The following is a 17,527-nucleotide window of genomic DNA, read 5'->3' as shown; positions in this document are numbered from 1 at the left end:
CGCCACACCGCCACCTTCGATCGTTCATTCTCGTCGCGCGTCGATCTTACGATTCCCGACCACGCTCGTCGCGAATCCAATTAGAGAGGAAGAAAGAACGCAAGGTTTCGTTCCTTCGTTTTTTTAACGTTTTTCTTTCTCTCTCTTTCTCTCTCTCTCTATCTCTGTTTCATCTTCTCTTCGCCACATTTTTCCACTTCAGTCTCTCGATCGTTTTTGAATAAAAATTCGATTTCGATCATTTTATTTTCACCGTGTACAAAGAGTGGGAAAGGAGATGTTCAGAGTTCGATGAAGGATAAAGAATAAGGATAAAAATAATCGCGTTTTAATTCCTTCTCCTTTCGCCACGTGTACACGTCTATCTTTGTTCTTCTTTCGTTTCTTGCGAACGAGTCTCCCCCTCTACTACTCTACCCACCCCACCTATCATCCCTACCACTCACACGCAAGATCTCGACGCCTCGATTATTTATTTAATCTTTGTTTATAACTTTTGTTGCCGCATTCCGTTTCGTTCATTATCTTCCGCATCTCGGTGATCGACATCAAAGACTGAAGGAGTTGCAACGAGGCTTGGTTACTTTCCTGGTCGGTAATGAAAGCACGAAGAGACCCGGAGAACGGCTCTACGAGTATCTGGAAGAGCCTAGGTAACGTCTTTCCCAACCCGGAGGAGGGATGTCTCTACCTGCTAGAAAAGAGAAAAAGAAAAAGAAAAAAAAAAGAACGCTTTCTTTCTTTTCTTTTCTTTTCTTTTGTTTTTGTTTTTAACCTTCTCTCTCTTTCTCTCCTTCCTTCAGAAGTTTGTCCTTCATCATTAAACGCCATCCGTTTTTAGTTTTTTCTCTCTCTTTCTCTCTCTGTTCTTTCGTCCAGGAACCGATCTATCGTCGCGTATCCCGCTTTCTTCATTCGGCTCTGCATTCTTTGGGACGCACACCATTACCCCCACTCCCACGGCGTCCATATGCTTTCTCCTTCGTGTCCTTTGCATGCCCCCCTCTCTCTCCCCTGCCCATTCTATTTAAATTGTCCAGCTTGGCCTTTGTAAACGATGATTTTTTGCTCATCGATCGAGTATACAATTCTGTTTACTTATTTAAGATCGGTGAACGAGGAATGCGAAATTATTATTGTGCTCACTATTATTCGATGTTTCGTATGGGGAATGTAAATGTGTGTAATAATTTATAGTGTTTATTATAGCGTTTTATATAATCGATAATCGTTGTTTAACGTAACGAATTTCGTTATCCACGATTCTTGAAATTATCCAACATTCAAGAATTTTTCTAAATTATTATTTTTATTTTTAGATAAACATAATAAACATATATATAAATCGAAGTATTGGAAAAATTCGAAAATGATGGATAGTCGAGAGACATCATTTAGAATAATTGTAACGTACCTTTTTCACGATTTGCAACCCGCTTTTCCCGTTACCACCGTTTTATATCAACCAGGAAATCAGTAATAAATATCGATTCGTCTCTGGACATCTCATTCTCGAGTTCTCTCATCATCATCATTCTCTCAACATTCACTGCTTTTTAGAATAGCAGTCGGCAATAAATTGAACGATCACGCTCGTTAATATTGTTCGAAGTGTAGTGAAAATCGCGTCTGTGAGTGAAATCGAATTAAAAAGAGAGAAAAAAAAACGATCCTATATTTATACGCGTCTCGGAGAAAAATTGAATAACTCGTTCGAACGTGAATAAATCGTAATTCTGTGTCGAGCTGTGACACAGCTCTTCCGACTAACGGAATATTTCTTGCGGGGATTTATCGAATGTGTGTCGCTAGTTGATCGGATTATTAACATTATTCCAAGCTCGTTTCGTCATTTGCCAACATTTTACATTTGTTGATCAACCGTCTTACAGTTAATAGAACAATTAATTGTTCAACTTTATTCTTCTAGATGAAGACACTCTTCGTTTCTTTCATTTTGGATTATTCGATTTCTAATCAAACGATCGATCGCTTGTTTCGCTTGTTCCAAGATTCGACAATTTTTTCCAATTTTAATTTAACAAACCCGGAAAAAATTAAAGTAGAACTAATTTTCGATCCTGATCACGGATCGTTTCGCGAAAGAAATTAATAATCAACGATTGGAAATGGGGGAATGCCTATTTTCTATAAAATTCCCATCACGCTCCATGCTTCTTTTTACTAATCACCTTTCCAATGTTAATCATTTTCGATTTTATTATTTCGAGTTTTAATGTTTCATTTGGATTGTTTGAAACATGTATTTTATAGATGCTAATTCTACGATTTTCACTTAATTCCATCCCCCCTCTCACGCTCACTTTATACACTTCTCGCTCTCTTTCTCTCTCTCGTATTCCTCTCAAAATAGTTTAGATAACCCTCCATCATCACATTATTTAATTTTCATTATTGTTTATATATATTTATAGATATCCATGTGTGTAACCCGCCATTAAAAAAATTAACCGTTACTCGTATTCATCCTCTCTGTTTTCCTAATCTAATGCTTCTGTCTCGATCTTTACCTTACTTTTGGTAAAGTTTCTCACATCCGTGTAGCGATGTTCACGATGAGTCTGACGCTTGATCGAGTATTAAAAAAAAAAAAAAAAAAAGAAACGAAAGCGAAAAAAACGCGATTAAAATTAAAAGGTGGAGGGTAATGGAAAAACGAAGAAGAGAAAGATGGAAGAAAATTCTAGTTAAAACTCGTGCGACTCGCGATCCCATCGGATCGCAGGACGTTTCAGAGCCCATGGTCTTGGGTGTGCGTGGCAGGAAGATGCGAGAGGAGGGCGGTCAGATCGTCGAGGACCTCGTTGGCAAGTTGCATCGCGCTCTGCGGCGGAAACACCAGGCTGTTGTGGCCGAGGCCGACCGGAAACGTGCTCCTGGGCGAGGAGAGCGTGATCGTACACCTGCAGCAAATCGAATTCGTCACGGTGAACACCAGCGATCAAGAGACGAGGAATCTGTTGGAACACGCCAAGGACGTCTTCATCGGTGACGCATCATAATTTATATATATCTTTCTTCCTTCTCGTTTCTCGAGTTATTAACTGTGCAAATAAGTTCTTTTCCTTTTTCCAAATTCAAGATTTTATTATTGCGTGAATCAGGCACAAGATTATCCGATCTTTCTCGCCGATTCTTCTCGCGTCATCGAATTCTCGTCGGCCGATTCCACTCGTCGAACTTTCTCGATGCATCCGAACGATCGTCGTCCTTCCAATTAAAATTTCCGGTTTTAAATCTTTGCTACCACTTTTTTCACATTCCGGCGTTCTCTCCCAGTGCAAACCGATTCGATAGCTTCGACGCCTGATCTCCTAAGTTGGAACAGAAAAAGTAAGCGGCGAAGCTTCTCGCTCGAAATTGTCGCGATTCTTTTTAACCCTTTCGCTACGCTCAATTTCTTCGCCGCGATAAAAATATGCACAGTACTCGAGAAAGATCGTCAGCGGCCGCGTTTATTATTTTTTTTTTTTTTTTTGGTGATTTTTATTGTCGAGGAATCTCGTGAGAAACAAATAATAAAAATAAAATATCGATGCTACTTTTCTAGAAAAAGATACTCCATGTACAATGACTCCAATCGCTCGTCATATGTATAATATGCGGCATTTTATGCAGAGCGATTATAGTCGCCCATAGTATGTCAGTGGCACTTTATGCAGAGCGACTATAATAGTCGCCATAATATCATTGGCATTTTATTAGTCGCCTTTAGTACATTAGTGATATCTTATGCGAAGCGACTATAATCGCCTGTAGCGTATCAGTGACACATGACATCATATAGAGCGACTATAGTCGCCCATAGTACGTCAGTGGCACTTTATGCAAAGCGACTATAATAGTCGCCCATAGTATCATTGGCATTTTATGTAGAATGATATTAGTCGTCTATAGTACATTAGTGGCATCTTATGCGAAGCGACTATAATCGCCTATAGCGTATCAGTGACACATGACATCATATAGAGCGACTATAGTCGCCCATAATATGTCAGTGACATCTTATGCAGAACAACTAATAGCCATAGTATATCAGTAAAATTTTAAATAGTATGATTATAGTCGCCCACAATATATCAATGACACCTTATATAGAGCGATTGTAGTTGCCCGTAATATGTCAGTGACATCTTATGCAGAGCAACTAGTAGCCATAGTATATCAGTAGCATTTCAAATAGTATGACTATAGCCCATAATATATCAATGACACCTTATATAGAGCGACTATAGTTGCCCATAATACATCAGTGACATCTTATGCAGAGCAACTAGTAGCCATAGTATATCAGTAGCATTTCAAATAGTATGACTATAATCGCCCATAATATATCAGTGGTATTTTATATAGAGCGACTATAATTGCCCATTGTATATCAATGACATCTTATGCAGAGCAATTTTAGTTGTCTATAGTATTATACGTTAGTGGCATTTTATGGAGAACGACTATAGTAGTTACCCATAGTGTATCATTAGCATCTTATGTAGAGCGATTATAGTCATAGGAACCATAGTATATCAATGGCATGTTATGCAGAGCTACTTTAATCGCCCATAATATATATATATATATATATATATATATCAATGGCATTTTATATAGAGCGATTATAGCGTTTCAGTGACATCCTTATGCAAAGCAACTTTATTCATAGTATATCAGTGGCATCTTATGCAGAGCGACTATAGTCGCCTATAATATATCAGTTGCATCTTATGCAAAGCAACTATAGTCGCCCATAGTATATCAATGGAATTTTATACAAAGGACTATAGTTGCCTATAATTTGTCAGTGACATCCTATGCAGAGCGACTTTAGTCGTTCATAATATATCAGTGACATCTTATGCAGAGCGACTATAGTCGTCCATAGTGTATCAGTGGAATTTTATATAGAGCGACTATAATCACCCATAGTATCAATGATATCTTATACAGAGCGACTTTAGTTGTCCTTAGTATTATACGTCAATGGCATTTTATGGAGAACAACTATAGTAATTGCCCATAGTGTATTATTAACATTTTATATAGAACGACTATAGTCATAGTAACCATAGTATATCATTTTATATAGAGCGACTATAGCGTTTAATTTTTGACATCCTTATGCACAGCAATTTTAGTCGTTCATAGTATATCAGTGGCATCTTATGCAGAGCGACTATAGTCGTCCATAGTATATCAGTGGAATTTTATATAGAGCGACTATAATCACCCATAGTATCAATGATATCTTATACAGAGCGACTTTAGTTGTCCTTAGTATCATACGTCAGTGCCATTTTATGGAGAACAATTATAGTAGTTGCCCATAGTATATTATTAACATTTTATAGAGTATAGTGTATAGTGTATAGTATATAGTGTAGAATGTCTATGTCATAGTAACCATAGTATATCAATGGCATTTTATATAGAGCGACTATAGCGTTTCATTTTTGACATCCTTATGCAGAGTAACTTTAGTCGTTCATAATATATCAGTGACAAAGCAACTATAGTCGCCTATAGTGTATCAGTGACATCTTATGCAGAGCGACTTTAGTTATCCATAGTATACATCAGTGGCATTTTATGGAGAACGACTATAGTAGTTACTCAGTATATCATTAGCATCTTATGCAGAGCGACTATAGTCATAGTAACCATATCAGTGGCATCTTATGCAGAGCTACTTTAATCACCCATAGTGTATCATTGGCATTTTATGCAGAGCGACTTTAGTTGTCCATAGTAGTATACATCAGTGACATTTTATGGAGAACGACTATAGTAGTTACCCAGTATATCATTAGCATCCTATGCAGAGCTACTTTAATCGTCCATAGTGTATCATTGGCATTTTATGCAGAGCGACTTTTGTCATCCGTAGTATTATACGTCAGTAGTAGCACTCTAACGATTTTAATCGGCCATAATATGGCATCTTATGCAAAGCGACTATAGTCGCTTATAGAGTATCAGTGACATCTTATTCAAAGCGACTTTAGTCGCCATAGTACGTCAATGACATCTTATTTATGCAGAGCGACTATAGCCAATATACGTCACTAGTATTTTACATAGAGCGACTTTAGTCGCCCGTAATAACGAAAGGGTTAAAGAACAGTCTTTCAGATCAGACGTCTCGAAGCAATTCGAATTCGAATCACGAGTTACCATCTTGGAAAAAAAAGGAACTTATCTGCACACCTGTAATATCTGTTCTCAATTTTTCCTTACATAAACCTCGCGCGCGGCTCGCCTTCATTTCCAGGCAACACGAGGAGCTTGATAAAGACGCCGAACGCGAAGAGCAGACCCGGGGTGGACGCGTTCGTGATATACTTGTCCGCCGGTAACGGAGAAGCGTCAGGTCCTAGGCTGGACGTGGACGAGTCTTACACCGTTGACGTGCTGGCGAGGGGGAGGGTGCTGGAGGCTCGAGTGATCGGGAGGAGTTACTTCGGGGCCAGGCACGGTTTGGAGACGCTTGGCCAGATGATCTGGTGGGACGAGACGAGCGGGCGGGAGGGCGGTCTGCGGGTGCTGTCCCGTGCCTCGATCGAGGACAAGCCCACGTTCCCCTACAGAGGATTGCTGATCGACACGGGGAGGCAGTTCTTCCCCGTCGAGCGTTTGAAACGCGTGATCGACGGGATGGCCGCGTCCAAGTTGAACACCTTCCACTGGCACATATCCGATTCCCAGAGCTTCCCATTCGACTCGGCCCAATTCCCGGAAATGGCGAGGTGGGGCGCGTACAGCGGCGATCAGATCTACACGCCCGACGACGTCAAGGACCTGGCCGATTACGCGAGGATACGCGGCGTCCGAGTGCTCGTCGAGATCGACTCGCCGGCGCACGCTGGCGCTGGCTGGCAGTGGGGTGAGTTGGAGAGGGCTGTCATCCGGGCAAAAGAAAATTTATTTTAAACATAATATAAATAATTTTTAAATATAATATAATATAATATAATAAAATAAAAATTTATTTTATTTATTATATTTATTTATTATACATTAATATTATATTATTATTTTTATATTATATTAATCCGGGCAAAAGAAAATTTATTTTAAACATAATATAAATAAATTTTAAATATAATATAATATAATATAATATATATAATAAAATATATAATATAATAAATAGAAATTTATTTTATTTATTATATTTATTTATTATACATTAATATTATATTATTATTTATTATATATTTCGAGGATTTAGATTCTAGATGTTCGGTTGTCACACGAATAGTAATACGTTCGATTCGTTCCCTCGATGAGTTTGTACTTGTATTGTTGTCGATTTCTGGATCCAAATTTACTGGATCTTGAAATGGAAGGATATTTGGGATGATAATTTAAAGTGAAGAAAAGCTTCACGAACTTCTCTAATTCGTAGATTCCGTGAAATAATTGTTAGATTATTTAAAAAATACGTTCGATTTGTACCCTCGATGAATTTGCATTGTTGTCAATTTCTGGATCCAAATTTACTGAATCTTGAAATGGAAGGATGTTTAGACTGATAATTTAAAGCTTTACAAACTTCTCTAATTCGTAGATTCTGTGAGATAATTGTTAGATTATTTATTGTTATATAACGATATTTCTCGTCAAATTCATCTTGGATCTTGATGGAAATGGAAGGATGTTTGGATGATAATTTAAAATGTTGAAGAAAAGCTTCATAAATTTCTTTAATTCATAGATTTTGAAGAAAATTGTTAGATTACTTAAAAAGATTATTTATAATTAAAAATGAAAATATCTGGTTTAGGATGATAGTTTAACGTGCACTTTTCAATGCTAAGAATAGCTTCATAAGCTTCTCTGATTCGTATCCAAAGTTCTAAATTCCGCATAAAAAATGTCAGCTTATTTAAAAAAATAATACCTCGTATGATTTCTTTATTATTATTACTCTCAATTTAATTATTGTTAACGAACGATATTTCTTGTCAAATTCGCTAGATCTTAAAGGAAATTAAAAGCTGTTTGGCTCGATAGTTTTTTTTATAGATGGGATGATAATTTTCAATGGCAAGCTTTTTTAATTTTCGTATCGAAAATTCCACGTGAAAAATGTTGAATTATTTAAAAAAATAATATCTCGTATGATTTCTCTACTGTCAATTTAAGCGTTAATTGTTGTTAACGAACGATATTTCTCATCAAATTCGCTAGATTTTAAACTAAAAAAAGGTATTTGATTTAGGATGACAGTTTTCAATGCCAAGCTTCTCTAATTCGTATCGAAAATTCCCCGTGAAAAGTGTCAGGTTATTTAAAAAATACTTTATTGTCAATTTAATTATTGTTAACGAACGATATACCTCTCCAAATTCACTGGATCTTAAAGGAAATTAAAAGATGTTTGATTTAGGATAATAGTTTTCAATGCCAAGCTTTTCTAATTCGTATCGAAAATTCCCCGTGAAAAGTGTCAGATTATTTAAAAAATACTTCGTATGATTTCTTTATTGTCAATTTAATTATTATTAACGAACGATATTTCTCGCCAAATTCACTGGATCTTAAAGGAAATTAAAAGGTGTTTGATTTAGGATAATAGTTTTCAATGCCAAGCTCCTCTATAATCTGATACTTTTCAAGCGGAATTTAGATCTTCGATACGAATATCAGATTATTTAAAAAAATATTGTCAATTTAATTATTGTCAATTTAATTATTGTTAACAAACGATATACCTCTTCAAATTCACTGGATCACGAAGCAAAACGAAAGTGTTTGGGATGATAATTTTCAACGCCAAGCTTCTCTAATTCGTATCGAAAAATTATTTAAAAAACTAATTCCTCCACTGTCAATTTAATTATCGTTAACGATACACCAAATTCGTATCACGACGTTTCGAAACCTTTCGTCTCTAATATCCCGCGTGAAAAATTAAACAAAATTTCCTCCGATCGCCTTTCATTCAAAGAAAAAAAAAAAAAAAAAAAAAAAAATCCTTCGTCACCAACCGTCAACTAATTTCAATAAACGAAGCTAATTGAAAAAAATCGGAGGCAAGAAAGAAGATTGCCGCGACTCGCCGTATCCAAACAGCAACCGACGTTGATCTCGTTAATTTATTCAGGGACGGAGTACGGTTACGGGGAGCTGGCACTGTGCGTTGATCAGCAGCCATGGTCGTCGTATTGCGGCGAGCCGAATTGCGGCCAGTTGAATCCCATCAACGAGCACACGTATCGCATACTCGAGGGCCTGTACAAAGAGCTCCTCGAGCTGACCGAGATCCGGGACGTGGTCCACCTTGGCGGGGACGAGGTGAACCTCGACTGTTGGGCCCAGTACGGGAACATCACGGCCGCTATGCAGGCGCAGAACATGACCGACCACCACGCCATGTGGGCCGAGTTCGAAACAAAGATGCTGCACAGGTTGGTGAAGGCGAACCGCGACGAAACACCCAAGGCCGTGATCCTGTGGAGCTCCCCCCTCACCAAGAGGCCCTACATCACCACCTACTTCGACCCCAAGATACACGTGATCCAATCTTGGGGGGGTAGCAATTGGCCGGAGACCCCCGATCTTCTCGAGGACGGTTTCAGGGTGATCCTCTCCCACGTGGACACTTGGTACCTGGACTGCGGCTTCGGCAGGTGGAGGGAAACGGGGGAGGCGGCCTGCGGCGAGTACCGCACCTGGCAGACCGTCTACAATCACCGGCCGTGGAGGGACTATCCCCAGCAACACTGGGGCCTCGTTCTGGGGGGGGAGGCGGCGATATGGAGCGAGCAGACGGGCGACGCCTCGTTGGGTCCTCGGCTATGGCCCAGGGCGTCCGCCCTCGCCGAGAGATTGTGGTGAGTGGAGGATTAAGGAGGATTAAGGGGGGGAGGGTCGAAGGCGAGGGGTGACGATGTTTTCTTGTTGTTTACAGGAGCGACACGCCGACCAACGGTTACTCGACGGACGAGAACGTGTACACGAGGCTGGCCGCTCACATGGAGCTTCTCACCGGGCGGGGGTTGAAGACGGAAGCCATGTGGCCGCAGTGGTGTTCCCAGAATCCGGGCAAATGTCTCTGACCGTTCGTCTCCACCCCGACGAACGACACGATCGCCTTCGATCTTCTGGATTGCACGCGCGGATGCGGGGGAGGGAGGTGGTTGCGCCTCCCCTTTCGAAGAGCAACCTCGTCGCCCGTCCTTTCGCTCGTCGAGATATCGGTTGCCCGATAACGACTTTCCCTAACCCTCCCCCTCCCCGGCAAAATCGGAAAGGAAAAATCGGTTCGAAGTGGAATTCGATCGAAAGACAGGGACGCAACGCAACGCGGTGAAATAAATCGAAGGGAAGAGAAGAGGATGTCGTTGCGAGAACGATGGAGGGGAAGAAGAATTGAGAAATTTCTTGTTGGGAGGATCGAGCGAGAAGGAAGAAAAATCCAAAAGATTTTTTACATATTTGTTTTACTTTGTACTGCAAGGGAGGAAGGGAAGGGGAAAGGTTTCCTTTTTCCTCCCCAACCTGTCCGATTTGGTTTTCTCGTTTTTCTTCTCGCCGAGGAAGAAGGACGAAAAGTTGGCTTTGAGTTTTTCCTCTCTCTCTAACCCCCTCCCCTCCAGGTTAAACTGGAAGAAGAAGATGTAGGGAAAGATATTTTGTACTTGTTTGTACGAGATGATGATGCGTGACGCGGAGAAGAGGTTTACAGAAAGGTCGAAACGAAGAAAAGGTCAATTGAAGAAAACACGAGAGCCGCGAGTTTTAATATTTGCATATTCGCGCTCGAGCTCGCCATACTTTTCGTTCAAAGTGCCTTTCCAATTGTAATTCTACTCGTTACGAGGTGTGAAACGACTCCGTTTATCGCGAAAACCGTGCGCGTTCCTATCCAAAGGATCTCGATCGGCGGGGAATCGTCGAGATCGTCGTCCCGTCGTCGTAGCGGGTTTAGACGAGCAAGAATTTGATGTTCGTCGGTCCAGATCTGCCCGACGATTGGTCTCTATATCCCCTCCCCAGCCCCTCCCCTTATCGCACTTTTAAAAAAATTCTGTCGAAATTTTGCTCCAGCACGATATTTTAATATCGTTTAATTTTTGGAAAAATTGATCGATCGACGAAAATTATCGATCGTCATCGTTCTTTTCATCTTCTTATATTCGGTAAGGAGTGTAGTAAATTTAATATGTACGAGGTAATATTATCGGCAGAAATTTTTTAACGTTGTTTCGTCGCGAATCAACGAATTTTTTCGAAAAGAAAAAAAAAAAAAAAAACGACGATTTAACGATAACATAACAACGCCGAGAAGAAGATTCTTTCTTTTCTGAAAGACTGTTAACCGATACGTACGATACTTCCACCGAGGGAAAAGAGGGAAAAAAATAAGAAAGAAAATATATAAAACATTCCAAACGGGCAAAAGTAGTGGAAAAGGCATTCGAGATGGTGTAACGATCGATCGATCGATTTTGAACGGAAAGCGGGTAAAGGATTCCGATCCTTTCGTATCGATTTTTTCCCCCCGAATCGAAGAAAATTTATTATCGGGAAATTGGAAGTATCAGTTTTTCGTAACGCGACATAGCGAATATAATCGTGGCCGTAAGGCCGTGCACGAGAATGACGCCATTCCGCGTAGGCTTCCCTCTTTGAAACTGCCAGTTCTAGATCCTACATAGAACTTGCTATAAAATTCGAAAAAAAAAGAAAAAAAAAAGAAAGAAAGAAAAAAAGAAAATACGCAATGCGTGTAACGCGAAGAGCATATACGATTAAAAATGAAGTAGAGGTGTGCGGGAGCATATGTTCAAGGAATGTTCCGTTCTTTGGCAGCACACACGCGTCATATCCCTCGAAGCCAAAGAAATCATTGAAGAAAAAAAGAAGAAGAAAGAAGAAGGAAAGAAAGAAAGAAAGAAAGAAAAAAAAAAAGAAGCCATAAAGACACTTTGTACTATTACGCAAATAATACTCTCTCGTTTATAACGAGGATCACGAAGAAATTCTGTTTAGATTATTTATAAGGGAACGTTTCTCGGCGAAGAAGAAACGTCCGAATCAAAGGCCGTTCGTTCGTTCGTTCGTTCGTTCGTTTCTCGATGAATTTATCTCTCGCGTATATTTGTAAAATCGTGTTGACGAGACGCGTCTCTCTCTGTCTTTGTCTCTGTCTCTCTATCTCTATCTCTCTCACTCTCTACGTCTCAAGGAAAAAAAAAGATAAAAGAAAAATGGCCTATCGACGGATAATATAATAGCCGTGGAAAACTTTGTAAATAACACGATCGTTTCGCGTTAGAGGATAATAAGGGAGCGAGTAGGTAGTAATAATAATATAATCGAAGGACAAAGAAAAGGATGATATGTATATGTATGTACTTACTAACTACGACTTACCAACCATCGATGGCTGTAAAATTGAAAGAAGTGATTTTTAGAGAAGTATTTCGATTTTCGAAATACAGCAAAAATCATCCGCTGTCACTGTGTCATCTCGCGTGTTGGATTTGTCGCGAAATATTTTTTCGAAATGCGGGAAAAGAAAATGAAAAAAAAAAAAAATAAAAGAAAAAAGAAAAAAGAAAGGAAAAGATTCGTAAAGAGGAGAGATGGAAAAGAAAAGAATTTTAGAATTAATTAAGAGTAATAATGTCCGATGTGAAATTGTTTTGGATGGGAAATTTTTTTACGGGATCGAAAAATCGAATCGCGGCCGATTTGAATCGCGCGCGCGTGCGCGCGCAGACGATTTCTCGAGTTCGATCCACGCGAGAGAGGAGATAACAATCTGTTGTTGTGAAGCGTGGTTGGTGTAAGTTTAACATAAAACAAAAAAAAAAAAAAAAAAAAAAGAAAAAAAAACGAATTTTGAATACACGGGCTCCACGTTCTTTTTCTTCACACACCCGCCGAGAATTTCTTCTCCCCCGTCCATTCTCTCCGTCCTAGAAATATATCGATAAATGATACGAACGATTTTTATAACGATATAATTTACGAGAAATTATTTTTTTGTAATCATTAAAGAGAGAAAATTATCGAATAATTATCGACTTTTTGATAATTTATTTTTATTTTTACTTGAAGAGAGAAGAGGAAAAAAATGTAAAAATATCCTTTTCTACTAAGTACACACTTGGATAGATTTTATTATTATTATTATTATTTTATTTTATTTAAATAATTTTTTTAATTTCCACTCGTCACCCCGTGTGTATAATCTGCGCCCATCTCCTGATCTCTGTTATAATTTCGATGATCGATCACTCCTCGTGTTGATTCTATCTTCGATATTGACAGGCTACAGAACTATCATCGTATTTTGATGGATCGACCATACGCCATGTTTAATCGATTTGCTTTATTACGTTTATCTTCTAAATTGTATATAAGGTATACGACGCTTGTCTCATCCCCTCCCCTTCCTGATAAATATAATTATTTTATATACAAAATACATTACACAGAATGTATCCATCACCATTGGAAAGGGAATGATGAATTACGATAAGAGACTGGAAGAGGCTTTCGGCTGACGCGTTGTCGACTCGTACTACTTACGATCCGTATCGCTCTCTCTCTCTCTTCCCTCAGATGATTATACGTGTAGGAGAAAGAAGAAGAGCGAGGGTGAGGCGCGTGCAAACATTTCTATACCCTATCTAATCCACTGGAACTAGTCACTTCAATTTCAGAATTCAAAAGATTCGCATCACCGTTCTATCCGTTTCTTCGATCGAGTTTGACATTTTTTGGAAAAACGTATTTTTGAAATTTTGAACTTTTTCTTATCAAGTATATATATATATATATATATAATTCGCTATGGCCTCGATCAAATTCGAGGAACCGGAAGTTACGATCTACAAAGCATCGGTGGAATATTTTTTGCTCGAACAAGAACGAAAATGCAATGGATTGATGGCGGAATGTAAGTTCGTACATTTTTTTTCATCCCTATAAGATACAAATTCGAACGAAAATTAAAGATCTCGTGAAAAAATTGACTTTTTCTTTTTCTTTTTTTCTAAACGAAAACATAGATCAAAACATCACGTCGCAATATTATTGCCCGCCATATTTCGACGGCCTGCTTTGCTGGCCGTACACCAACGTCTCCAACGTTGCCATTTTACCATGTCCATCCGAAACTGGCCCATTAAACCAATTAAATTCCGCGATCGGCTCCGCTCTAAACTCGAATACATCTGTTGCTACAACAGTGGCGAGCAAATTTTGCTTTTCGAACGGCCAGTGGTACTCAAATCTTGAAAATATTCGCAAGAGCAATTACAGCTTGTGCAAATTCTCCAAGAAGTTCATCGATCGCCTTTCCATGGATTTAGGATATTTCGAGATACTTCAGTTGCGAGATTACAAAAACTTTGAAAAATACAAATACTTGTTGAACGTAAGGAATTTTTTTGAAAGGTCTTGATCGTTTTTTTTTTTTTTTTTTTTTTAAATCAATCCGTAATTTAATTAAATCAGTCCTGAATCGTCCTTTTCGCCTGCCGTCAGAAATGGTTGCCTATCGTCAAGATCATCTCTCAAATTGGATATTCTATGTCCTTCACCATGTTGATCATAGTGATGATCATTTTCTCGTTGCTTAGGTATGCTTCTTTCTCTTCTTTCGTCCTCCAATACTGGCTCGTAATTAATCGATTGATTCCTTCTTCCCTTAGAAAACTGAGAAATCCAAGGAACAGATTGCACATGCACTTGTTCGCCTCGTTCATAATGAGAGCGTTCATGACACTGGTCAAAGATTGGATATTCGTCAATGGCATCAGCCGACCTGTGGACGTCCTTTACGTTGAAAATTATGCTCTTATCAAGCAACCAAACGTACGCTTGTGTCGTAAATATTCGATAAAAAGAGAAAAATAATAGAAAAGATGAAACCGAATTGATATTTACACGAAAAACAATAAATGCTTATAAAAATGTGGAACACGTTTGGAGGGTGGATTCTAGACACCAAAACGATAAAAAAAGTTGGTATACACGAATATCTGATAAGACTTAATTAAGGAGTTACAAGCATTTTAAATTAGATAGAGCGAGAACGCTCAGTTGCGTGCGCGGCAGTACCGTATCGCGATGCAGCGGAAGCCCCTCGATGAAAGTAAATATACTCATACTTTTTTATATACGATCGATCATTTCAAATGAACTTCAGTGTGATGTATGTATTATGTAATTTTTTTATTTAAACTTAACCTCGAATAAGTTTCTGTTAAATAACTAATTGCATAGATTTCAATTTGTTTGTAAATAATTAAATTTTTTTTTAAATGATATAAAAATGTTGCATAGTCATATTACATTACGATATTTATGTACATCGTATATTACTTTAAAATTGTATAGGGGCTTCGCTACGCCATACAACAATACGATCCTGAGCGTTATCTAATATAAACTTAAAAATGTTTATTAATTAAGCCTTATCGAATATACGTATATATAAATCTTTTTTATCGTTTTGATATCCCAAAGATGTCCCACATTTTTATAAACACCCTGTATATATATATATATATATATATATATATCCGTTACAGATAATAATTTGCAAGGTGGTCATAAGCGGGTGGCAATACTTTATCGTGGCTAATTATTCTTGGATCCTGATGGAGGGTCTCTACTTGCACAATTTGATCGTTTGGGCATTCTTCGCGGATAGCGAAACGATCAATTTGTACGTGTTGATGGGATGGGGTAAGATCTCTTGTCGATTGGTGTACGTGATTTAATCAAATACGGGGATTAAGTGTTGTCCGAGATATAATTTTCCTCGAGATCAAAGTTTCAAAGTTGAACTTAATTATTTTAGAAATTGAATTTGTATTTACGCGATTAATTAATTAAGGATTACCTGTTTTCGTGGTTGTACCTTGGATAATAATTCGCGCCACTATCGAGGACACGTTTTGCTGGACCACTCATCAAAATCCTTTCCTATTTCTGCCTATAAAGATTCCCATTATGATATCAAATTTGGTAAGTGATTCTCGTATGGCTTTGATGAACGTCGATCCAGCGAATAAAATAAATCAAATAAATGTTATTCAGTTCAACTTCTTACTGTTCCTCAACATAGTACGTGTACTGTTCATTAAATTCAAAACGTCGGTACATCTGCAACAAAAAAAGATGCAATACAGGTAAATTTAATACACTTTTTTGTCACTATAGTTATTTTTCTTGAGATTATTATGACTGTTATAAAGTTTATTAATTCTTTTTTTTTTTTCAAATACAGTAGATGGGCCAAAGCTACTCTAGTACTGATACCGTTATTTGGTGCTCATTACACGCTATTCCTAGGCTTTTCGTATGCAGACAGTAAACTGGAACTTGTTTGGCTCTTCTTCGATCAATTATTCGTCTCTTTTCAAGTAATATGATTATCCTTAAAAAGAAAGAAAGAAAGAAAGAAATTTTTTGAAAATGTATAAATTTAGCGTTGAAAATAATTATTATTTAAAAACAAATATATATTTTCAGGGTTCTTTCGTTGCTTTGCTTTATTGTTTGTTGAACATCGAAGTCAGAACGGAAATTAAACGAGCATGGAGAACAAGATGGAGGAATGCAAATATTTTTGTGTCCACGTGTCGAGAATCAAGAAGGATAAAAACTATTCGTCGATACAAAAAATCGAATGATCATCTCACCAGTACAACTTTGAGAACTGTGTTGCAATCTGATAGAAGATCGAATGATTTTTGGCCAAATGTTTTAGAAATGGAGACAGGATAGAAAAAATTTTAAGAAAGAACAGTTTTATATCTGATAGATGATTATGTAGTTTTTTTTTTCAGAGGAATTTTATTTTTTGATATCGTAAAAATGTAAATGTAAAGTATATAATTATGAAATATAAAATATTATCAACGATAAAATATATTATAACGATCATTCTTATCGATAATATAACACTTACACGTGAAATTGTAGAACCAAGAATATGTATGACAAGGAGAGGAAATAATGTGAGAAGGATAGAAATAGTAAAAATATTGAAATCAGCGCCATCTCTAGAGTGCCGCAAATGAAACGCACAAAAAAAGGATAGAAAATAGTATGAGAAAGATAGAGATAGAATAAGAATTAATCTTTAACGCCATCTCTCGAGTGCAATGAACATCATTTCGACAAATCATTTCAACAAAACGCTCGAGAGATGGCGTTAAAGATTAATTCTTATTCTATCTCTATCCTTCTCGCACTATCTTCTATCCTTTCTCCGTGTGTTTCATTTGCGGCACACTACAGATGGCGTTGATTTCAATATTTTTACTATCTCTATCCTTCTCACATTATTTCCTCTCTTCGTTTATAGTTACTATTACCGCGAGATTAGAAACGAGAAGTTCAAGAGACGTCTGATTGAGCATATTTCCATCATTTCTTTTTATAATATATTTCTAGATTACTTTCGAACTTATTCTTAGAGTTTAAAACGAGTTGAATTCCAAAGATATAGAATAAAAATTACGTTGAATTAATCTAT

At 37.8% G+C, this 17,527-nt stretch overlaps 2 protein-coding genes across 9 annotated transcripts in view; both read left to right on the top strand.

Annotated features, from left to right (window-relative positions):
* LOC122713481 (probable beta-hexosaminidase fdl) overlaps nt 1–12,872 on the top strand; it is a 34,671-nt gene extending 21,799 nt beyond the window's left edge. For 7 of the 8 annotated variants that reach the window (XM_043933979.1, XM_043933978.1, XM_043933983.1 and 4 more), the window contains 5 exons: nt 555–653; nt 2,747–3,009; nt 6,287–6,898; nt 9,125–9,854; nt 9,932–12,872. In XM_043933979.1, the coding sequence (XP_043789914.1) occupies nt 555–653; nt 2,747–3,009; nt 6,287–6,898; nt 9,125–9,854; nt 9,932–10,079 (1,852 nt within the window). In that variant the 3' untranslated portion in view covers nt 10,080–12,872. The remainder of the gene's footprint in view (nt 1–554; nt 654–2,746; nt 3,010–6,286; nt 6,899–9,124; nt 9,855–9,931) is intronic. The other variant, XM_043933980.1, reaches the window with a different exon arrangement.
* A 259-nt stretch (nt 12,873–13,131) lies between these two features.
* LOC122713260 (secretin receptor-like) lies at nt 13,132–16,821 on the top strand. The gene is made up of 7 exons (XM_043933523.1): nt 13,132–13,933; nt 14,046–14,413; nt 14,524–14,853; nt 15,567–15,729; nt 15,881–16,175; nt 16,274–16,409; nt 16,519–16,821. The coding sequence occupies exons 1-7, from the start codon at nt 13,828–13,830 to the stop codon at nt 16,771–16,773; spliced, it is 1,653 nt and encodes a 550-aa protein (XP_043789458.1). The 5' UTR covers nt 13,132–13,827; the 3' UTR covers nt 16,774–16,821.
* The last annotated feature ends 706 nt before the right edge of the window (nt 16,822–17,527 follow it).

This window comes from Apis laboriosa, unplaced genomic scaffold, assembly GCF_014066325.1.
Source record: "Apis laboriosa isolate Shangri-la unplaced genomic scaffold, ASM1406632v1 scaffold23_cov150, whole genome shotgun sequence".
NCBI lineage: Eukaryota > Metazoa > Arthropoda > Insecta > Hymenoptera > Apidae > Apis > Apis laboriosa.
Note: the sequence above shows the minus strand (reverse complement) of the source record. Positions and strands in the feature narration are given on the sequence as shown.

Excerpts from the sequence above, each read along its gene's own strand:
- LOC122713260 (XM_043933523.1), top strand. The coding sequence starts at position 13,828 with ATGGCCTCGATCAAATTCGAGGAACCGGAAGTTACGATCTACAAAGCA. Across the intron at positions 14,414-14,523 it reads AATACAAATACTTGTTGAAC|AAATGGTTGCCTATCGTCAA; the intron begins GTAAGGAATTTT and ends GCCTGCCGTCAG. Across the intron at positions 15,730-15,880 it reads GTACGTGTTGATGGGATGGG|GATTACCTGTTTTCGTGGTT; the intron begins GTAAGATCTCTT and ends TAATTAATTAAG.